The following is a 20,236-nucleotide window of genomic DNA, read 5'->3' on the forward strand; positions in this document are numbered from 1 at the left end:
ATATCAGCAGGCTTTATTTATATTAGACAATCGGGACCCACGGCACGTCGATACTTGGATACTGGGCGTTATCGGTATTTTGACGGCGGCGCCACTTTCTTTACAGATTTTTCAAACAAACTATTTTCAAAAGCACACACAAAATACATGTGATATTGTTAGTAAATTTCAATACGTTTGCTTCGACCTCGAAACTGAAACTGAACCCTGTTCAGGAAAACTTTTTTCAAAAGCACAATGTATAATGTATAAAATGAAAATTACTTTACTGTACTTTTCGATGACTAATAATGTAGCACTATTTATTTATAATATTATCCAAAATATAACAAGATGTAATCACGCAACATCTGACTTCTGATTGGGATATTGTTAGTAGGAAGTGAATCCATTAAGATTTTAAGTCTGATTGGAGCCACTTGAAATTATTTATTATTTAAAGCTTACAATTTTTAACGGGTCTTTACCGTTAGTTCAATACATCATCTATAGAAAGGTTAAGACATTTAATTTTATTGAAATAAAATAACTATTTGAATTTGTATTTTGGTGGGGAATTCATTAAATACTTAACTTATCCTGAAACCCAAAAAGAATTTTTGTAAATTATGGCTAATTGCATTATATTATTATATAAACTTTTGTTTAAGATCATCTTCAATGAATGTAACTGTTTCCCTGTAAAAATGTTGTCCCAACCAGCCCATAAAATATAAACAATTACGCAGTTTTCCGTTTCTGAGTTTAATGGTTGTTTTCTGGTTTCAGTCTTTAGGTTTACAGTTTTATATTTTTAGCAGATCCACGCAGCCACTTGTGGTCTTCCATAGGCCCCCACTTTTGGTTTCTGTGTGGGAAACGGGCCAAACTATTGCTGTGCTTGTGGCCAAGACTCCTGTTGATGGCGCACGGTGCAAGTCGTCTGGTCACCATGGTCCGGAAGGGTTCCGGGTGGTCGGATGGCTGGTCGCACCTATGTCATCTGCACAAGCGGCCGGTTTTGCTTGATTTGGGGGCGGGGAGTGACTGTGCCGGCTGGAGGAGCACGGCAGTGACGCGTCCCAGCCCCTGGCTTTTGTGTGTTTTGTGATGGATACTGGCGTGCCGAAGCCTGTCGCGAAATCGTTTGGGTCGAATGTTAAACAGCCCTAGGCCCGTGATCTCGAAGAGACAGTTTTAGCTTGCCAACCGCACGGATGGCGAATCGTTAGCCATCGTAGTGCAATGTGAGTTCGAATTGTCTTGACAAAAGTCAAAAAATTTGTTGGTTTTTTAAATTTCCGAAGAAATTTAGGTTTTGCCCGGTTCACGCCCACTGTAGCTCCACTCGCACGGGGGACAACGCGAAGGGTTGCGACACCGGAAACCGGAAGCAGCCGAAGCCGCTACCGGAATCGGGTGGCGCCCGCCTTCGGGACCGTCGAAATCCTCCTGCAAAAGGATCTAAGTGGGCATTCATCGGACGGGGGGTTTTTTGCCAGCTTCACAAAGGACCAGGATCAGACGAAAAATCAGCAAATAAATGGTTACAAAAGCGATGATTGCCATGTCTCTCAACACAGTGATCATCTCTTTTGTTAGCCAGCTAATCGCTTTTTCTCCGCTGACCGGCACAAAGTGGAGCCGGCGGTTGTGAGAATCAACGGTTGTGCGAGGCGGCTGGAGATCAGGCAACATCCATTTCGGACTCGCAATGTCAAAATATTAGATTCGAAGAAAATAGGAGCTCCATGCCGAGGCACTTCGCCATCTGGTTCGAATATCATATTCCTCCATTGCAAATAACCGATCTTACGGACGAAATGCCTGATCCTCAGCCGCCCCGCCCGATGATTCTCGAAATCAAGTTTCTAGTTGCAAATAAAGGTTCAATGTTGCAATAAAAATTATTGCTTTCCAAATGCTGGCGTTCTGTGCCAAATTAGCCGCAAGTCGGCGTGAAATATTATGAAAATAGAGCCGTTTTCGAGGCATTGCGAAGAGCAATACAAACAGCGTGGATTTGCGGATTTCAGATGCTAGTCGAGGCTTACCGGCACGCCGATTGCCAGTGAGTATGAAGAGTATGAAGAGATGTGGCTGTTGCTGCTGCTGATGTGGCTGCTCCCCATCTCCAGCTCTCCGGTTGTTGGGCTCTCTCTCTGACGTCGATCGGCTGGCGAGGCTACGAAAAGTTCTGTTTGGATGGGCGGCAGCAGCGATGAGGTCATGGATGACGGTGGCTGCTGCCTCTTGGTGTTGTTTATGTCGCCTACTTCTCGTTCTGATCCTCCTGCCGATCCTTCTGGCGCTTGCGGCAGTTGTCGAAGGTGTGGCCCCGGAAGCTGCAGTAGGTGCATCGGGTGATGCGCTTGGAGCCACGGGTGTTCTTTGTTGCGGCGACCTGTTCCTCGTCCTCCTGGTTGTTGTGCTCGATGATGCGGCCCTGTTCCAGGAGATCCTTGAAGGTATGGACACCCTGGCGGGAGATGTGCTTGCGGTATTTGATGTTCAGCAGACCGAACAGAAGATCCAGTTCCGTCTCCTCGTCGTGGCGACCGTTGGGCAGCTGGGCCAGCAGCGCTCGCTTCTGGATGACGAAGGTGTCAATGGGGTCATGGTCCTCCTGCTTGTTTTGGAAGAACTCCGTGTAGATCTGGTAGGCGGGCTTGGTGGGCGAGAAGTGTTCGCGGATGAGGGCGATGGCTTCCTTCCACGTGGTGGCCTCCTTGCGGACGCCTTGCCACCAGGTGCTGGCCATACCGTAGAACAGCAGCGAGATGCCCTTCAGGGCGTTCTCGTCGCTGATCCCCTCCACATCCTTGTATGTCTCGATGTTGCCGATGAACTCTTCGACCACGTCGTGGTCGCGGGTTCCGCCGAAGCTGTGTGTACAGGCGGAGAAGTTGCCCTTGCCTCTGCTGGCATCTGCTCCTCCGGCTGCTGCTGCACTTCCAGCGGCGCCCACGGCAGCCGCTCTTACCGCTTCGATCAGTTCGCGTAGCTGCTCGTTGGTCATCTGTGTAAGCTGGGCCATTTTTGCTGCAGTGTGAGGTTAGGCGATCAAATTAATCTTGGTTCAGTCGGCGGACAAAGCCAGTGTAGCGAATGCGGCCGGTGATTTGAACTGAGCAGCCCTCACACATGGCGGCCCTTTTATACCCGCCGGTTGTGAAATCGAACTTCGAAAAAGCTTGAGGAATTGGGGAGAGCCAATAAGAGAGAGATGGTCTATGTTTTTGGTATTATTGCTCAGAGTGAATCATCGCGCTATACAATAATAGTAGTTTGAAAGCCGGTAACTACATATGTATGTACATATGTAGCCCGCAACTGATAGACAAACCTGATTGTAAATATGGCCCAAACTGATAAACAAACCTTAATTTACCAGAACTGATAACTACTAGTGTTTTGTACAATATACTGCAGAATTTAAAGTTTTTGGAGGGGCTTGCCTGTGGTTTCTAGGGAGTTTTTCTCATTTTATACAATTAAATTTTTTTGTGAAATTGTCACAATATATGTAGATATTTGTAGTTAAACTCGGTTACTCATAATTTGTGTATGAGTAATTAGATATATTATTATATTTGTTTCGATATTAGTTTAAATTCACTTTAATTAAAAAAATATTAAGTAAGTTATTATTTGTTATTCACAACTCAGTTGCTCATGTCATAATATAGAAATAAATGCTTATCTTCTTGTATATTTTTAGTGTTTTTCTTGGAACTTATAGTTTTTCATTGTCGTATGAAATTCTATAACCTGACTCATAGTCTAATTACCAACACGCGATAGAAATTTTGTTAGATTTTTCTCATTAAAATTAAATTATAAATTAAGTATCTATGTTCTATGTACGTCTACCTAAATGTATCTGAGTCTAAATAAATACTTATTTGCTTTGTCTTGTGACATCATTAGATGTATAAAAAGTCAACAAATCAATATAGATGACGTCATAAAACTTATAAATGTTTGAAATTTGCACTCGAATCCGACTAAAAGTAAAAGTACTTATAATTCCATTTATTAGCAAAATGCAATTTTTGAATGTCATTTTTTATTTGTGTACTTATCTAAAGAACAAATTCAAGATAGCAGTAGGGAACCCCCACAACTGTGCTCACTCCAATTATTCAAAAATGCTAGAGAGAGAGAGGGTGTGTGTGGGATATTTTTCGAAACTCGAAAAAGCTTTTACTTGCTGAGAGAGAGAGAGTGAGAGAGGGAGGAGAACAATGTTGCCTTTAATTTCACAACAAGCGAAATCGCTGAGCAGTTGCCCCCCAGCCGTCAAACGATTGGGGCTTGAAAGCGGAATTGAGCTGGTCTATTTCGGGCGCTAGCTCACTTATTTTTTAAACCCAAACAAACCCAAGAAACCGGCAACAAAATGACGCAAATGTCCGACGAACAGTTTCGCATATTCATCGAAACCATCAAATCTCTGGGGCCAATCAAAGAGGAGCCGCCATCCAAGGGTAGCTTCAGCAACTGCACGGTGAGATTCAGTGGCCAGCGGGATCACGATGCCGTGGACGAGTTCATCAATGCCGTGGAGACGTACAAGGAGGTGGAGGGCATCAGTGACAAGGATGCGCTGAAGGGTCTGCCGCTGCTCTTCAAGAGCATTGCGGTGGTGTGGTGGAAGGGTGTGCGCCGGGATGCCAAGACCTGGTCGGATGCCCTCCAGCTGCTGCGCGATCACTTCTCGCCCACCAAACCCTCCTACCAGATCTACATGGAGATCTTCGAGACAAAGCAGTCCTACGACGAGGTGATCGACTCATTCATCTGCAAGCAGCGAGCGCTCCTGGCCAAGTTGCCGGAGGGACGACACGACGAGGAAACGGAACTGGACTTCATTTACGGGCTGATGCTGTCCAAGTATCGGGAGAGCATACCCCGGCACGAGGTCAAAACCTTCCGGGAGCTACTCGATCGGGGGCGAACTGTGGAGCGCACAAGGCACTGAAGTTAGTTAAGTTAGTTGTATAACTATAAATAAATAATAATAGATTAAAAAATAAATCTTATAAATTTAGTTACATTTATTTTCAAGCTTATTGGCATGATTCATTCAATGATAAATTTCAGAATATACAATTTTCGGAATTTTAAAATACACTTAATACCAGGGACAACATTAAAAGTGGCTATGTGGCCGTGGCTAAGTGGCCGTGGCTATGATAACATTATAATTGTGTTTAAAAATTAAGACCAAATAATTCAAATGGAACCAAAAAGCGGTTGTGTGAACGGTCTATAATTAAACAGCTGGCTCAGCAAAATATCGATACGTTTTCAAGCATCGATATCAACAAGAAATATCGAAAGTTACTGGCACGGGACATCGATTCTCGATGCTACTGTATTCTTACATCCCTAGCCTGACTGAGGTGCGTAGAGTTTCCAGTAATATCGTGCAAATAACGTGGGATTGTGCGTTTCGCCGACCGCGAAATGGGGAAAAGTATCGCCGGCGCAGGCGACATACGCATATACCAGGCGGCACTTTTCCGACAGCCGAAGATCCTTCTCAGATCGCATTTCATGCTCTTTCAGGTTGCAGGAATCTTCTGGTGTCCCCCTTCTCGTCCTTTCGAAGGTTCCCATGTGAGACGGCGAGCGTGGATCTGCGACTGGGACTTCGACTGCTGAGCGCCGGGCGTAGGACAAGATGACCACCAGCAGTGAGGACGTGCTGCTCCAGATGGGCGAGGTGCGGTACAAGAAGGGCGACGGCACGCTCTACGTAATGAACGAGCGTGTGGCCTGGATGGCGGAACACAGGGACACGGTGACGGTCTCCCATCGTTATGCGGATATCAAGAGTGGGTTGTCCCTCAAAGCCTTCTTCGCCAGATTTCGTAACCCATATTTTTAATATGCAGCCCAAAAGATATCTCCTGAGGGCAAACCCAAGGTGCAGCTGCAAGTGGTACTCCACGACGGAAACACATCAACCTTCCACTTTGTCAACCGCCAGGGACAGGCCGCCATGCTTGCCGACAGAGACAAGGTCAAGGAGCTGTTGCAGCAACTGCTTCCCAACTTTAAGCGCAAGGTGGACAAAGACCTGGAAGACAAGAACCGGATCCTTGTTGAGAATCCCAACCTGCTGCAGCTGTACAAGGACCTTGTCATAACCAAAGTCCTAACCAGCGATGAGTTCTGGGCTACGCATGCCAAGGATCACGCCCTTAAGAAAATGGGCAGGTCCCAGGAGATCGGTATGCATAAAAAACGTGTGTCCCCTTTATTGCGCGTTCTTATAAATTGTAATCGCAGGTGTTTCTGGCGCCTTTTTGGCCGACATAAAACCGCAGACAGACGGCTGTAATGGCCTCAAATACAACCTCACCTCTGATGTGATTCACTGCATTTTCAAGACCTATCCCGCCGTTAAACGCAAACATTTTGAGAATGTGCCTGCCAAAATGTCAGAGGCCGAGTTTTGGACCAAGTTTTTCCAATCACACTACTTTCATCGTGACAGACTGACAGCCGGCACAAAAGATATATTTACGGAGTGCGGCAAGATCGATGATCAGGCATTAAAAGCGGCTGTCCAGCAGGGAGCTGGTGATCCTTTGCTAGACCTTAAAAAGTTTGAGGATGTTCCTTTAGAAGAGGGCTTTGGCAGCGTAGCCGGGGACCGAAACGTCGTGAACAGCGGGAATATTGTGCACCAAAACATGATCAAGCGATTCAACCAGCATTCCATCATGGTGCTCAAGACCTGTGCTAACGTGACCTCAGCGCCGTCAACTATGACAAATGGTACCAATAATGCCAACGGGCCTGTTTCCCAATCCGCCTATACGAACGGTATGAATGGAAAGGCCCAGGCCACCGCGACGAAGAGTTCCGCCGATCAGGTGGACAAAGACGAGCCGCAGAGCAAAAAGCAACGACTGATGGAAAAGATTCACTATGAGGATCTCGGGGATCCTCTATTGGAGGGAGAAGATGATCCCGCCAACGGCGAGAAAGCCAAGTCTAAGCAGTTCGAACTGTCCAAAGTGGAGCGTTACCTCAATGGCCCTGTCCAGAACAGCATGTACGACAACCACAACGATCCAATGAGTCTGGAAGAGGTACAGTACAAGCTGGTGCGGAATTCGGAGTCATGGCTAAATCGCAACGTGCAACGAACGTTCATCTGTTCCAAGGCGGCAGTAAATGCTCTGGGTGAACTAAGTCCTGGCGGTTCCATGATGCGCGGTTTCCAAGAGCAGTCAGCGGGACGTAAGTAGAAAGTAACCAATCTTAACAAAAATCACTGCCAACTTTTTGATGACATTACAGAACTAGTGCCGAATGACTTCCAACGAGAGCTGCGCCACTTATACCTTTCGCTGTCCGAGCTGCTGAAACACTTTTGGAGCTGCTTTCCGCCCACCACAGAAGAGTTGGAGACAAAATTACAGCGTATGCACGAGACGTTGCAGCGCTTCAAAATGGCAAAATTAGTGCCTTTTGAGGTGGGTTTTACATTATTTTTCTTAAAAAGATATTACAAAGCTCTGTTTATTCCAGAACCGCGCTATGCACGAACTCTCGCCACTGCGATCCTCGCTGACGCAGCACATGAACCAGCTGCTGCGCACCGCCAACAGCAAGTTCGCCACTTGGAAGGAGCGAAAACTGCGTAACAACAGGTAGCAAACGCTCAACGGAGGCGAGCTCGAGCATCTGCCACACACCTCAAGAACCATTATTATAGACTAGGCTTAACTATAAGAGTATGCGGAACGCATTGGAATAAAACATTATTTGCAACTTGGTAGGCCAGCGCTGTTTCCATGTCTATTTTTGGAGTATTCTCAGTCGGTTGTCGTGACTGCTGGTATTTTGGGGCAGCGGCAGCCTGTGGTTAGTTATGATGCCTACCCACGGCCATCAATTAACAGGTGCTGCGATTCTATAAAAGTTGTCATCTTGAGCGCTTGGCGGTTTAGTTGGATAGCACTTCTTGGTCGCGAAACCTAAAGGATATTTTGCAGAAATGAATAGTCTAACATTATCTTGCCTTGTCTTTCTACAGTTGATCTTTGTGGAGTCCACTTTGATATTTCAAACCAACTCGGAATTCGGTGTAAATATTGTTGTAATTATTTGTATTCCAGCATAATTGAATTTAATCAAATTGTTTAGATTTTTATGGCCATATCAGTGCCACTTACTTTGAAGAATCGCAATGTGTTCCTTTCGTACAACTATGAATTCAACTACTACCAGCCCGAGCACATCTACAAGTATCCTCCGATATTGGTAAGGTTTTGTAAGTTCACATTTATCCGAAAAGGAATATATCGTCCTGCTTAGATGGGTGATAACTGGGAGGATAGTTATTTGACGTATAACACCACTGGTGGAGATGATAGTAGCAGCAGCAGCAGCAGATCCTTTCGTTCTGTGGATGATAATAGTTCAACCAAAAAACGAACTTTACCGATCATGAGTCGAACGAATTTCTACATTATGCTCAAGGATAAATTGGAAAGGTTTGATTTATTTAAAAAACTTTTTAAGTCATATTTACTAATGGCATTCCTTACAGATCGGGATACCCTGCTGAGTCCTGCCTCCTTCGCTTGATTTGCGAAACGAATTCCTCAACGCTTGGCCAAGTCAATGGACTCTTGGGCAGCATAGTGCATATCTTGTTCACGTGAGTTTAAAATCTTTTCACGATCTGCATATGATAATGAAAGCACAGACCGCGCGTGCTAACTCTGAAAAGCGAAAGATATTTTTAGCACCATACTCAATCATTGGGGTTTCCTCTTGCAGACCCAGCAGCTCTAATGACGAGAATCTCGATAAAGACTACTACCAAGCCGAATGGGATGGCCTTCGCCATGGCGACTGCTCATCTTATGCTAGCCAATGTGAAGAGAATGTACTGGACTTGATATCAAGGCCATTGCATGATGTTCTTAGGGAAGCACTGGATAGACGAAATGGAAGACCATAAACTGGATGGTAAATCAGGCGCTTATGGTTTGATCTGCATTAAACCAATTCGACCCGACATAGATTTCCAATTCTTCGTTTTAATTAACAGCTTCTCGGAAACGCACCTTTCTTGTCGACTTTTGCCCAAGGCGGCCGCCAGTTGGTTTTAAAACGCTCACGGTCGAACATCGGAAATTGTTTACCATTGGATATTTTAGAATTTTATCAATACCATGTACAGAACTTTGATATTTGCACCATTTCTTTTCCTCTGTGCCATAATAAATAACTTAAATTTGGTTAAGTCTGCGCTCCTTTTCACCACAAACTCCGAGTTTGGGGTAATTTCAACTCAAGTGCTAGTGAGCTGTTGTCTAAATACTGAAATTTTTACTTTGTAGATATTTATGGCCATATCGGTGCCGATTGGCTTGCCACATCGCAATGTCTTTCTGTCCTATAACTACGAGTTTAATTACTATCAACCGGAACACGTGTACAAATATCCGCCGATTTTGGTGGGTTTCTTATCGAAGTTCGCTTCTTGAGTCTTTTGTGTGAACGCCGTGTTCGTCAACATTTATAGATGGGTCAGGACTTTGAGGACAGCTATCTCACATATCCGACAACTGGACGTGAGTCCAAAGGGCGACACTGCCAGAATTGCACAGATTGGAAAATAGAGGAAAATAAAAATAGCACCTCATCAAATATAAACTCCACTAAAGCTGCATCGCGTGAAAAACGTGGTCTAACTCTGATGAGTCGCTCGGTATTTTATGCAATGCTGAGGGATAAATTAAGAAGGTCAGTGGCAAGCAAACAAGGTTATTAAAGTTAAATATTTAATAGGTAAATTTACATATTTTAGGTCAGGGTTTCCAGCTGAACCCTGTTTACAGCGCTTGATATGCGATACAAATGCTTCACAACTGGGCGAGGTTAATGGATTTTTGGGCAGCCTCGTTCACATTATATTCAGGTCAGTTGGTATCTCTTTTTAAAGGAAGCTGCTCGAAGATCATTCTAACTTCTCATTTTATTATAGTCCTAGCAGCTCCAAGGATGAGCACCTGCCCAATGAGTATTACCAGGCCGAATGGGATGGTCGAGAGCATCAGGAGTGCTCCGCCTATACCAAAAGCTGTGATCACAACATTTTGGACCTGGTTTCCGTGTCACTGGAACAGGCTTTAAGCGATATTGTAAGCCGACGAAGGCGCAAATAAACTGGAGTGCTGACCAAGAACCAAAACCAAGTATCTTTCTGGGGGTTTACCTATTAAATTAGCGGCCACTTGCTTGGCGTTTGCCACGCACTTGTTGCGAGTGTTTCGAGTGGATTGCAATTCAGTTGCTGTCTGAGCATCGTGGTGGTCTATCGTCTGTCTCTGGGTCGGGAAAATGAATTTTACCACTTACTTTCTTGGCCTGGTTTTCCTTTTAACCGTTTACCTTGACTTAACCAACTCCTTTGTGGCCTTTACAGCTTCCAGCACACACGGTGTAAGTTCTTCAAGAATTTATTTAGCGGAAAAAGTACTCCTATCATCTTGATTTTAGATCTTCGCCGCTATTGCCGTTCCCCTCGAGTTGCCCCATCGAAATGTGTTTGTCTCGTACAATTTTGAGGCCAACTACAATTTACCCACGAACTGGGAGAAATGGACAATATTTGTAAGTTTCATTTTAGGTTTGTTTACGGCTATAAAACGCCACATTTGTTGACAATTAACACGCCTTTATGGCACAATTAACAGTTCAAGCAGAATGGGAGTAATGTTTGGTTATTTACCCATCGCTCAAATTCCAGCAAAATGGTCCCATAGAGTCGGAGGAAGTTGTAGAAGAAACCGATACGGAAACGGATGCGGAGTCTTCCCGTAAATTGGCCACTGGTTGCCAAAACTGCACAGTGGAGGAGGAAAATGGGGCAGGTGGCGAAGAAGTGGAGGAAACCACCCAAGTTCTCCCCAAAGAACGCAAAGTTAGATCATTGCTTACACGTTCCAATATCTATCGCATTTTCATAGATAAACTAAAAAGGTTAGTTACTAGCTATAGAATTGTGACTATACTAAGATAACTAAGTATTTCAGAAGTGGTTTTCGTGGTGAATCTTGCCTGCTGCGACTGATTTGTGAGACAAGTGCTGCTCAATTGGAAGAATTCAACGGCGTGTTGGGCAGTTTAATGCACGTTTTATTCAGGTATTATTCAGGCATATTCTTAATGACCCCATATAACTTCTTAAACTTTAAAGTCCCAGCTCATCGGAGTCTGAAGACTTACCACTGCGCTATTACCAAGCGGAGCACGATGGTTGGAACGGTCATTGCCATGTCTACGAACCAGGTTGTGGCGAAAGTATTCTGGAGCTTATATCAGAACCTTTTGAGGAGATTTTCAAGCACATAGAACGCAATAAAATATAGATAAAATATACCTAAAATGACTCATAAATCTGTTACTAGAACATACCATTTGGCCTGAATTGACTTACTGGCTTTTCAATTAGCAACTTTCGCTGCTTGAAACTAGAAATCATTAATTGGATCATCACTTCTAGCCGGAAAGAAAGGTTTTCACTTTGGCTGACTCCAAAACTGACTCTTCAGTTGAATGAGGGTGGTTGGCTACAATGGATGGTCGTGGAACATTCCTAGTTCTTTTGATTTTCGGCTATTTCAGGAGCTCGCAGGCCAAATTTGTTTGGAGTACGGGTGGAGCATCTTCGGTAAGTATTTGTCTTTGGTAATTATGAAAAGTGCAGTATAAAATCTATTATTCTATTATTCAGCTTTTTGTGGCCATCGCTTTGCCTTTGGACTTACGGTTTGAAAAAGCCTTTTTGTCTTATAATTTTGAAGTGTCCTACGATTTGCCAAGAACCTGGAAAAAGAAACCACCGTTTTTGGTAAGATCTCATTTAAATCATTGAATCTGTTCATAAACATATTTCCCACTTAAGCGACATGGAAATGGCACGAATGATGAAAGTTTACTGAGTGATCACCATGGCCATCATCAGAATGATGATTTCGTTTACGATGACTATTACGATGATGATCAGCACTCTGGTAACAAGCACAAGCACAAACACCATCAACATCATCATGATAAGAAAAAGAAGAAGACTAAACCTAAGCCCGGTTCAGATACCAAGCCACCGAAAAATAAGCCCAAGCATAAGCATAAGAAAAAGCATAAGTCAAAACCAAAGCCACCGCCAGAAGTGGATGAGGATGACTACAAGGACTTCTTCCAGGGATTTCCCTTGGATGGCATGGGTGAATCTGTGGGCAGAGATCGCCAGAGGAGGTCACTACTCTCACGTACCAAGTTCTATGAGATTATCAATCATCGGTTCGAATTGTAAGAGAAATTCCAAAATTTCTGGCATCATTAGCTGAAATATCTGCATATAATTTTCAGGCATGGACTAGGCTCGGACGACAGTTGTTTATTAAGACTGATTTGCGAGGCAAACAGCTACCAATTGGGAGATCTCAATGGTGTGCTGGGTAACTTAATCCATGTAATGTTCAGTCCCAGCAGTTCTCGGTATGAGGAGTTACCTAAGCGTTACTACATCGCAGAATTGGATGGTCGGAATGGCAACTGCGGGGGCTATCGACCGCAATGTGAGCGTAGTGTGCTCGACATGATCACGCAACCTGTGAAAAATAAAAACAAAGTGCACTAAAATTCTCCCTAAATATCATTTGTATTAACTTCTTTTAAGTATTCCTCATAAACATTTTAAGCGCTGGCCAAGGACATTTTTTCGCATACGCCTTGGCCTCCTGGCACATCCTGTTATTCCTTTGCCACATTTTCTCCGGACAGGTGAAAATCAAGCGAGCATACGCACAAAGGCTGTAGAAGAGGGCGTGTCTGTCACAGGCGTCGCTTTGACGACTCAGCGGAGATAGCTCCTGGTATTTGCTCCTGACCACCGACGAACATCTGGCAAAGTTGGACTCATATACATCGATGGTGGGTTCGCTGGAAAAGGCGCGCTCCAACATGGGTCGAACTTTTGCTTGGATCAATCGATTTCCCTGCAGAACCGAGCTGGCATTGAAGATGCAATCTAAACGGCACTTCATGAGGAAGTTGGCTAAATTAACTTGGCTTTTATATATCCTATTAATACTTACACTTGCCTGAATGGCCGATTTATGACACTCTCTGTTGAAAACGCCCCAGTTTGGCAAGGGTGCTGAGCAACAAACGTGTACATTCTGTAGATAAAGCATTTTGCATCAGGAGAATTATAAGTATATAAAATATATAACTCTTACTTGCACAGATTTGGGCGCTGCCTTGCACTTTGCAGTCCGAAAGGGAACTATTAAACCTAGAAAAATCAAGGCAACAAGTATACGCCCTGTCCGCATAACTAAAGCTTCCACCGCAGAATGATCCGAATTCATTGCGGATAAATATGCTTGCGTGCGGCTATCGAAGAGATGACATGACAAGATCAACTATTTCCGCACATTAACCCACTAAAGCTATGAGTACTGTGCTTTGAAAATTACTTCATCTGGCTGGCAAAAAAAAAATTTTCCTAAATTTTACGTTTAATTCTTGTCCTGCTTTATAAGGAGGCAATTCCAAAATGTCTTCGGTGCTGCATCTACTGGGTTTCTTGTGGCTTCCTTTGCTGGTTTATAGTGCAGCCAATGATGTGGGAGGATTGCAGAAATGTACAGAGCTTCTAAACACACAAAAGCTGGTCTACTGTTGTGGCAAGTCCTTTCTTGATAAGTTCCCGTTTGTTGGCAGCAATTGCACACCGTTTTGGGATGACTATGGTCCTGTGAGTAACTCTAGTGGATACCTGTTAGTGAGCTGAATGATAATCTCTTTGCAGTGCCGCTATGAATGTCTGTATAGGCACTGGGACCTCCTAGATCAGGATAACAAGATCAAGAAACCAGAGCTATACATGATGATCACCAGCCTCTACAGCCCCTTGAATGGTTATGATAAATACGGAGCCGCCTTGAAGGCAGCTCACGAGACTTGCGAAGCTCTGGGCTCCAGACACGCCGACTTTCTGCTGCTCTACTCCAACCAGGTGGCGGATAAGATGGGCATGGCTTCCTCCACCTGTTTGCCATATGCCATGCTCCATGCTCAGTGTACCATGGTATACCTTACTGCCAACTGTCCCCGTGAGAACTGGATAGAGGATCCGAAGTGTAATAGTCTGCAAAAATTGCTGTCAAGTTGCACAAAGAAACTGGACGAAAAGACGAATGCACTTAAGGGAAAGGATGAGGAGCTAACGGGTAACGGGTGTGACCATGTAGATACAGAAGGACCCCATCTGCTCATGGCCAGTTTTCTGACACTGATGGTCTCCAAGTTCATATCGGATCAGTAATTAGGGATTACCTAGATTTGTTTGTCTGGTTAAAATGATTGCATTTAAGCCGATAAGCTGGTCTAATTGCAATTGCCTGGCTTAAGCCGAGCCCCCAATCGGACATTTGGTTGGACTTTGACCCGCCATAAGTCCATCACGATGACTGCACATTTTCGCTCACGAGACCGTCGCTTGAAATGTGTTTTTGCTGTGCTCGATTAATTAGTGGATCGTCACTGGAGTTATAAAGTAAGCCGACGGTGCCAGACGAAGCTCAGACTGACTAAAATAATGGCCCGGCATATAGCCCTGCTGATCTGCTCATTGGTGGCGATGGCTGGGAGTAATCCAATCGATGTGGACTGTACTCGTAGACAGGATTTTAATGTAAGGCTTCAAGGAATCATCCTTAACGATCGATCCATATATTTGGTTACAACTTATTCTTTCAGATTGTCAAGGACTGCTGTGCCTATCCCACATTTAGGTTTGACCAGTTCAAAAGCCAGTGTGGTAACTACATGCCAGTTGGTGCTCCCAGAATTTCACCCGTAAGTCAGAGCTAATCCCTATAAGGTTTATCATTTAGTAAGTAAGTTTTATTTTACAGTGCCTGTATGAATGCATTTTCAATGAGACCAACACGGTTGTGGACGGAGCCATTCATCCTGACAAGGCCCGACTCATGCTGGAGAAGCTTTTCGGTAATCAGGACTTTGAGGAAGCCTATTTAAATGGCTTAATGAGCTGTTCGGATTCTGTGCAAGAGATGATTAGCAATAGGAGGCCACGGCCCCAGAGAAAAACAGAACAGTGCTCTCCATTCGCACTTTTCTATGGAGTTTGTGCCCAGAGATATGTCTTCAACCACTGTCCATCATCCAGCTGGTCCGGCACTGAATCTTGCGAAATGGTCCGATTGCAAAACATGAACTGTTCGAAATCATCACGTGGTTCTAGTCATCGCCTTTAAAGGCATATAATAAAATAATAATTGAACATTGTATTTTTATGATGGGATGCGTTAAGTAAATGGGGCGCACTGAAAGTCGTTTGGATATCCGGTTCAGGTTATATATATATATATAAATATCGGGTATCGGGTAGTACAGCAGAAGTAACTCGAAATGCTTCAACTGCTGACTTGGGTTCTAATATTTTTACCAGCTTTTCGAGCTGCCGATCCCATTTGCTCTCAAAGGCCGGATGTAACAGTGGGTACGGTTTATTTTTAGGAGACTTAGGATAATTATAGTTTATACCATCTAGGCCTTGAAAAACTGTTGCAAGCTGCCTAATCTGGACTTTTCGAGTTTCAACTCCAAGTGCAGTCAGTATTTGGTCAATGGAGCCCACATATCACCTGTAAGTCAACTGATTCACCCTAAGAATCTACGCTTCACTAATCTGATCCCGTTTCAGTGCAGCTTTGAGTGCATCTTTCAAGCGGCGAATGCATTGAACGGCACCCATTTGGTCATGGAAAATATCGAAAAGATGATGAAAACCATTTTGGACTCTGATGAATTTGTGCAGGTGTATGTGGATGGTTTCAGGAGCTGCGGTAATCAGGAGAATGTGCTCATTAAGGCCCTAAAACGTCGTCGTGTTCCCATCACCGGAAAATGTGGCTCGATGGCCATAATGTATGGCCTGTGTGCCCATCGATATGTCTACCGTAATTGCCCGGATAGCGTCTGGAGCAAGAGTCCCACCTGCAATGAGGCCAGGGAATACAACATTCGCTGCGATGACTTATAATAGATGGGACTATTAAACATAAATAAATCACACATATTCAGCTGCTTTGATCACTGAGTGATGAAATTTATTTGGCTTAGTTAAAGAGTACATCCCGCCAAGTGGGCTTTTCTGGGTATCCGAAGACGTCTTGCCCAGCTGAACATCCAAGTTGGTTAATGGATTCCTCATCTTCTGACTGCATATTTAAGCTAGCTGTAAAGTACATACATACTTAAAACTGCACTACCAACCAAAGTACTATTGCTCACCAAGTTCATCCAGGCTCATGCCCAAACGATTGGCATGCTGCATTAGAGCTTTCATCAGTAGATTGGTATCCACAATTCCATCATGCTGTACATCCTGGAATGACACCATTATATCCTCACCCACCTCATCCGAAAATTCTTGACCAAACGGGGCGACATCGTTACCACCTTCATAGGACTACAAGTACGTATGTGTTTTTTATTGTAATCAAGAAGCAGTGCAAAGGATTATATTACTTCAGGTCCAATCACAAAGTCCTGGAAGGCAGCCTGGGACCCGGACCAGAACAAAAGGCAGCTTACAAAGGTTAACTGGTTCATTGCGGCTTAGTTGACAACTGTTGTCCAATCGAACTTTGTATGATCATAAAGCCCAATAAAAAGTAGACGAAAAGTACTCGCACTCGGTTGTCATGGTCAATTTGCTGGCTAATGGTCAACAAATCGAGGTCGGATATGAATGCCATTCAAAAGGTTAGCGACAGATTAAACTTAATGGACGAAACTTTTACTTTAAATGTGTGTTGTTTACATTGGATAAATCAATCTATATGGAGCATCAGCTGCTGGGCAACGGAACATGGGGCAGGGGATTGCACTGCTCGGCGAATTGCTTGGCCAAATTACAGGGTCTCTCGTTTTTCCACATTTGCGTGGGGCAATTGAGAAAGGTCTCGGCATTCACACAGCTATATATGATTCCGGCAAAGGGGGAACAGCCATGGGGCAGCACCTTGTAGGACTCGATGTTCAATGACTTCATGTGACCTTTAACTGAAAGTAAATAGGCATAATAATCTGCAATGTCAATGGCATCACGCATACGCACCGTTGGACAGACAGGAGTCGAAGGAGCGCACTATGTGAGAAACAATTTCCTGATCCCGCCGATGAACGTGCTCTTCCAAGTACTGCTTAACTCTGTCCACTTTAATCTTTCCATTGACCATGGCGCCCGTCTCGCGGTAAATGCAATCAGGATAGCACTGTTTTAGATACGGAAGTTAAAGGAATGTTGTCCCTTTACTCAGTTGCATATATTTACCAGATGAGCATTGCTGGGATACTTGGAGTTCGCCGACTTTAAGCCACTCACATATTTGTGGCACTTCTGGGGCACATCACCCATATCCAATTCCGGAGTGCGACAGCAAGTGTTGATGTCCTACAAGATTGAGTTTATATTACATGCACTCTTCCGCGATTAAATCCTCTTACAAAGTTATTGAAATTCGGCGGTGCTGAGCAGTTAAATGCCGCCAACGAACATTCCAGAATAATTAGTAAAAAACCAAAACAAATGGTATATTTATGCATATTTATAGTGTAGTGATTCACTGTGGTGCCGTGAAATAAATAAAATTTTTCTACCACTCCGCCGGTCGCTTTATATAGCCAAATTTTGTCCCGCTTTTAATGGGCTTGTAATGAAGTCGGGTCGTCTGCCATGGTTTGTTGGTTCAATGGGTCTGCCGAAGGCTGGGGAGCCACAAAGGTTGACTGACTGTGATGACTGGACTCGATTCCACTCGATTTTGTTTGAACAGCGCTCGTGCATGACAAGACAACTGGGGAAATACCAGAAGTATAGCCGTAAATTTGGCGAAAGCATTACGGATGGCAGATTAGAGCGGGCTGAAGCCGAGTGAATCATAGGACCGGCAACCAGGTGATACTCCGGGTAATCCTTTCGCTATTCCGTTACAGCCTAATTAGTGCGGCGTGTAATTAATGAGAATGCTGAAAGACGAGACCCCCTTGACACCGAGGTGCTAAGTAATTGTTGAGTGCTCCTACCAACCCCACAAGCTGTCATGTATGCTTACACTGCGAAAAGTAAGCCTGGAACTTACTGTCCGTTCACAAAGTGTTACATTTGTATATCTCTACTAGCATTGAGTCAGAAGCCACTTTGCTCTTGGGTGCTAAATAAGTAAGTACAAACTGATCCAAACTAAATACATAGTAAGATATTGACCATTTGAAGGATAGGAAATACTAATATCGCACAATGCGCCCCTACAAGAAAGACGCTTTTAAGGCACAGGAGTACATTGGGTTCTCGGCCCATGCCCTTCTCTGTGAGGATGACAACGACCAATCACTAAACTCCCATGAGCAGCACGACCTAGTTTTCCTCACATATCGTAAGGCACATACTTTGCTCCAGGCAGGAAAGTTGTGTATGAGACGTATGCACTATTATTGCGCAAAAAGCGCCTTTCAGAAAGCGATAAGCTGCTTGAAAAATTGCAAAATGACCAATCTCGAACAGCAGAGCCGTAAAAAAGGGATGCTGATCGCCCTTTTCGAAACCTTGATGATCTGCCTTAACAAGATGAAGCGGTATAGGTGCGTCTGCCATGTGATGAAGGACCTTCGTCTCCTGACCATCAATAATCCTTCGGCTTTGGCGCTCTGTCAGCATGGTCGTGCCCTTAGCCACTTGGGTAAATACTATCCATCACTTTTGTGCTACTTGAAGGCGCTGAAAAAAAGTCCCGGAGACAAGAGTATTATAAATAAGATTACCAGAATCAACAAGAGAATCAACGATATTGAGGAGACCAATCAGATGCTTTCTCAGCTGTCTATATAACAATAAAATCTACGCAAATCTCGATATATAAAGCAATAAGCTATCAGTTCATAACAAATATCTTTATCAGATGCCTTCTCAGCTGTCTATATAACAATAATATCTACTCAAATCTCGATGTATAAAGCAATCTATATAAGCAATCAGTTGACAATAAATATCTTCAAACTGAAATGTTACTTTTTTTCTCCAGTGTATGTGTGTGTTTGCGATTTTCGCTTTTGTGTGCTCGTTGTGTCTTCTGCTCAGTGATTTGCTCCTTATGTTCCTAACCACTAAGCTGATGGCATTTCGGGCATAAAACGATTTCATCGCAGTTCCTTTGTGCTTAAGGCAGGCTTAAATGCTACGGCAGTACATTATTTAAATGTAAGCGAGGCAAGTGCATAATCCGAATGAATTAAAACTAGCTTATCCCAGTTTCACACTCTGATTGATTTCAGTTTTTCCCATTTCCTCAAGCATCGCATGTGCATCGAAAACTCATTTTCTATTGAATATCGAAACAATGCTTGCAACAAAGCTGAAGTGAATTAAAAAACTTTCATTTGCAAAGATGTGAAAAACATTTAAAAAAGAGAAAATTGCCCGGAAAAAATACACTGAAATGCGTGTGACATTAAATATGCATGAGACAGGACGAACGCTTTAATGCGAGCAGAAAACTGGAGAAACGGGTCAGAGAATCGGAGAATCGGAGAATCGGAGAGTGGGAGAGAGAAAAAACGAGTGGATGGACTCGAAACAGGACAACGAACATGTCTTTGCTTTTGGCATCGAGAGAAAGCATTTTTAAATTGGAATTTAAATGCCTCTGAGTGGCAGTTGACATTAGCATTTGTTTGAAAATCAAACAGTTTGGTTGGGGATATCGCACCACCACCCCGCCCATATCCTTGTGCCCAAAAATCCACAGAGCAACCCTCATGTGTCGCACGCATTCCAAGCAGCCAGGACATCCGTCTAAATGTTTATCATTGTGATAAAAAATTTGCCAGGCAAGAGAAAAGATGCCTGTGAATAAAAATGTTGCCCTTGTTTTTTCTACAATTTAATTTCGCACATTTTCCGGGAAACCATTTTCCCGGTGCCTAACCATATTGATATTTCAATAACTGTCAGACCCGAGGCGCTGCCACTTCAGTTTAATTTGATAAGGCCCACGTGAGAGGTGTTTTGAACGGGCTCCGGCTCCGAAACTCACAATTAAATCAGGCTGCGACTTCAAAGACGGCCTGCAAGGAGTTTCTCATCAATATTCTGGCGAATCCTGCCGAATCCTGATGAGTCCGG

The 20,236-nt window shown here is 43.9% G+C and overlaps 14 protein-coding genes across 18 annotated transcripts; 10 read left to right on the forward strand and 4 right to left on the reverse strand.

The window, feature by feature from the left end:
* Positions 1 to 728: 728 nt before the first annotated feature.
* Positions 729 to 3,111, reverse strand: LOC117136670 (activity-regulated cytoskeleton associated protein 1). The gene has a single exon (XM_033297672.1). It carries the CDS (start codon positions 3,014 to 3,016, stop codon positions 2,252 to 2,254), a length of 765 nt encoding a protein of 254 aa, XP_033153563.1. The 5' UTR covers positions 3,017 to 3,111; the 3' UTR covers positions 729 to 2,251.
* A 1,161-nt stretch (positions 3,112 to 4,272) lies between these two features.
* Positions 4,273 to 4,997, forward strand: LOC117137976 (activity-regulated cytoskeleton associated protein 2). The gene has a single exon (XM_033299749.1). The coding sequence runs from the start codon at positions 4,382 to 4,384 to the stop codon at positions 4,961 to 4,963; it is 582 nt and encodes a 193-aa protein (XP_033155640.1). The 5' UTR covers positions 4,273 to 4,381; the 3' UTR covers positions 4,964 to 4,997.
* A 332-nt stretch (positions 4,998 to 5,329) lies between these two features.
* On the forward strand, positions 5,330 to 7,780 carry LOC117137165 (general transcription factor IIH subunit 1). 2 transcript variants are annotated; one of them, XM_033298477.1, is made up of 6 exons: positions 5,330 to 5,387; positions 5,554 to 5,822; positions 5,883 to 6,221; positions 6,280 to 7,239; positions 7,300 to 7,475; positions 7,531 to 7,780. In XM_033298477.1, exons 2-6 carry the CDS (start codon positions 5,669 to 5,671, stop codon positions 7,654 to 7,656), a joined length of 1,755 nt encoding a protein of 584 aa, XP_033154368.1. In that variant the 5' UTR covers positions 5,330 to 5,387; positions 5,554 to 5,668; the 3' UTR covers positions 7,657 to 7,780. The 2 variants fall into 2 exon arrangements, with proteins under 2 accessions (XP_033154368.1, XP_033154369.1); XM_033298478.1 differs by lacking the exon at positions 5,330 to 5,387 and adding an exon at positions 5,412 to 5,430.
* Positions 7,781 to 7,940: 160 nt separating this feature from the next.
* LOC117136594 lies at positions 7,941 to 9,150 on the forward strand. 2 transcript variants are annotated; one of them, XM_033297569.1, is made up of 5 exons: positions 7,941 to 8,089; positions 8,149 to 8,265; positions 8,320 to 8,498; positions 8,555 to 8,665; positions 8,788 to 9,010. In XM_033297569.1, exons 1-5 carry the CDS (start codon positions 8,000 to 8,002, stop codon positions 8,969 to 8,971), a joined length of 681 nt encoding a protein of 226 aa, XP_033153460.1. In that variant the 5' UTR covers positions 7,941 to 7,999; the 3' UTR covers positions 8,972 to 9,010. The 2 variants fall into 2 exon arrangements, with proteins under 2 accessions (XP_033153460.1, XP_033153458.1); XM_033297567.1 differs by lacking the exon at positions 7,941 to 8,089 and adding an exon at positions 9,062 to 9,150 and having other exon boundaries at positions 8,261 to 8,498; positions 8,788 to 8,979.
* A 3-nt stretch (positions 9,151 to 9,153) lies between these two features.
* Positions 9,154 to 10,190, forward strand: LOC117136593. Its single transcript, XM_033297566.1, has 5 exons — positions 9,154 to 9,293; positions 9,354 to 9,470; positions 9,539 to 9,759; positions 9,824 to 9,934; positions 10,001 to 10,190. The coding sequence occupies exons 1-5, from the start codon at positions 9,186 to 9,188 to the stop codon at positions 10,179 to 10,181; spliced, it is 738 nt and encodes a 245-aa protein (XP_033153457.1). The 5' UTR covers positions 9,154 to 9,185; the 3' UTR covers positions 10,182 to 10,190.
* A 166-nt stretch (positions 10,191 to 10,356) lies between these two features.
* On the forward strand, positions 10,357 to 11,387 carry LOC117138211. The gene is made up of 5 exons (XM_033300146.1): positions 10,357 to 10,458; positions 10,516 to 10,629; positions 10,766 to 10,998; positions 11,052 to 11,162; positions 11,216 to 11,387. The coding sequence occupies exons 1-5, from the start codon at positions 10,357 to 10,359 to the stop codon at positions 11,385 to 11,387; spliced, it is 732 nt and encodes a 243-aa protein (XP_033156037.1).
* A 206-nt stretch (positions 11,388 to 11,593) lies between these two features.
* Positions 11,594 to 12,658, forward strand: LOC117138216. The gene is made up of 4 exons (XM_033300156.1): positions 11,594 to 11,689; positions 11,753 to 11,869; positions 11,924 to 12,327; positions 12,388 to 12,658. The coding sequence occupies exons 1-4, from the start codon at positions 11,594 to 11,596 to the stop codon at positions 12,656 to 12,658; spliced, it is 888 nt and encodes a 295-aa protein (XP_033156047.1).
* A 34-nt stretch (positions 12,659 to 12,692) lies between these two features.
* Positions 12,693 to 13,370, reverse strand: LOC117138018. Of its 2 annotated transcripts, XM_033299826.1 has the most exons (3): positions 13,260 to 13,370; positions 13,116 to 13,199; positions 12,693 to 13,058 (listed from the first exon to the last, which is right to left on the reverse strand). In XM_033299826.1, the coding sequence occupies exons 1-3, from the start codon at positions 13,353 to 13,355 to the stop codon at positions 12,693 to 12,695; spliced, it is 546 nt and encodes a 181-aa protein (XP_033155717.1). In that variant the 5' UTR covers positions 13,356 to 13,370. The 2 variants fall into 2 exon arrangements, with proteins under 2 accessions (XP_033155717.1, XP_033155716.1); XM_033299825.1 differs by having other exon boundaries at positions 12,693 to 13,199; positions 13,260 to 13,355.
* A 111-nt stretch (positions 13,371 to 13,481) lies between these two features.
* LOC117136599 lies at positions 13,482 to 14,373 on the forward strand. The gene is made up of 2 exons (XM_033297581.1): positions 13,482 to 13,780; positions 13,835 to 14,373. The coding sequence occupies exons 1-2, from the start codon at positions 13,580 to 13,582 to the stop codon at positions 14,348 to 14,350; spliced, it is 717 nt and encodes a 238-aa protein (XP_033153472.1). The 5' UTR covers positions 13,482 to 13,579; the 3' UTR covers positions 14,351 to 14,373.
* Positions 14,374 to 14,529: 156 nt separating this feature from the next.
* LOC117136600 lies at positions 14,530 to 15,338 on the forward strand. Its single transcript, XM_033297583.1, has 3 exons — positions 14,530 to 14,719; positions 14,785 to 14,883; positions 14,943 to 15,338. The coding sequence occupies exons 1-3, from the start codon at positions 14,624 to 14,626 to the stop codon at positions 15,303 to 15,305; spliced, it is 558 nt and encodes a 185-aa protein (XP_033153474.1). The 5' UTR covers positions 14,530 to 14,623; the 3' UTR covers positions 15,306 to 15,338.
* Positions 15,339 to 15,459: 121 nt separating this feature from the next.
* On the forward strand, positions 15,460 to 16,093 carry LOC117137932. Its single transcript, XM_033299685.1, has 3 exons — positions 15,460 to 15,546; positions 15,602 to 15,697; positions 15,755 to 16,093. The coding sequence occupies exons 1-3, from the start codon at positions 15,460 to 15,462 to the stop codon at positions 16,091 to 16,093; spliced, it is 522 nt and encodes a 173-aa protein (XP_033155576.1).
* A 76-nt stretch (positions 16,094 to 16,169) lies between these two features.
* On the reverse strand, positions 16,170 to 16,665 carry LOC117138485. Its single transcript, XM_033300615.1, has 3 exons — positions 16,582 to 16,665; positions 16,345 to 16,522; positions 16,170 to 16,288 (listed from the first exon to the last, which is right to left on the reverse strand). Exons 1-3 carry the CDS (start codon positions 16,663 to 16,665, stop codon positions 16,170 to 16,172), a joined length of 381 nt encoding a protein of 126 aa, XP_033156506.1.
* A 238-nt stretch (positions 16,666 to 16,903) lies between these two features.
* On the reverse strand, positions 16,904 to 17,661 carry LOC117137887. Its single transcript, XM_033299617.1, has 4 exons — positions 17,563 to 17,661; positions 17,390 to 17,509; positions 17,174 to 17,330; positions 16,904 to 17,118 (listed from the first exon to the last, which is right to left on the reverse strand). Exons 1-4 carry the CDS (start codon positions 17,659 to 17,661, stop codon positions 16,904 to 16,906), a joined length of 591 nt encoding a protein of 196 aa, XP_033155508.1.
* Positions 17,662 to 18,194: 533 nt separating this feature from the next.
* Positions 18,195 to 19,098, forward strand: LOC117137001 (inactive peptidyl-prolyl cis-trans isomerase shutdown). 2 transcript variants are annotated; one of them, XM_033298186.1, is made up of 2 exons: positions 18,195 to 18,277; positions 18,332 to 19,098. In XM_033298186.1, exon 2 carries the CDS (start codon positions 18,356 to 18,358, stop codon positions 18,941 to 18,943), a length of 588 nt encoding a protein of 195 aa, XP_033154077.1. In that variant the 5' UTR covers positions 18,195 to 18,277; positions 18,332 to 18,355; the 3' UTR covers positions 18,944 to 19,098. The 2 variants fall into 2 exon arrangements, with proteins under 2 accessions (XP_033154077.1, XP_033154078.1); XM_033298187.1 differs by having other exon boundaries at positions 18,208 to 18,277; positions 18,337 to 19,098.
* Positions 19,099 to 20,236: the final 1,138 nt, after the last annotated feature.

The sequence above is a fragment of the Drosophila mauritiana genome, chromosome 2R, assembly GCF_004382145.1.
Source record: "Drosophila mauritiana strain mau12 chromosome 2R, ASM438214v1, whole genome shotgun sequence".
NCBI lineage: Eukaryota > Metazoa > Arthropoda > Insecta > Diptera > Drosophilidae > Drosophila > Drosophila mauritiana.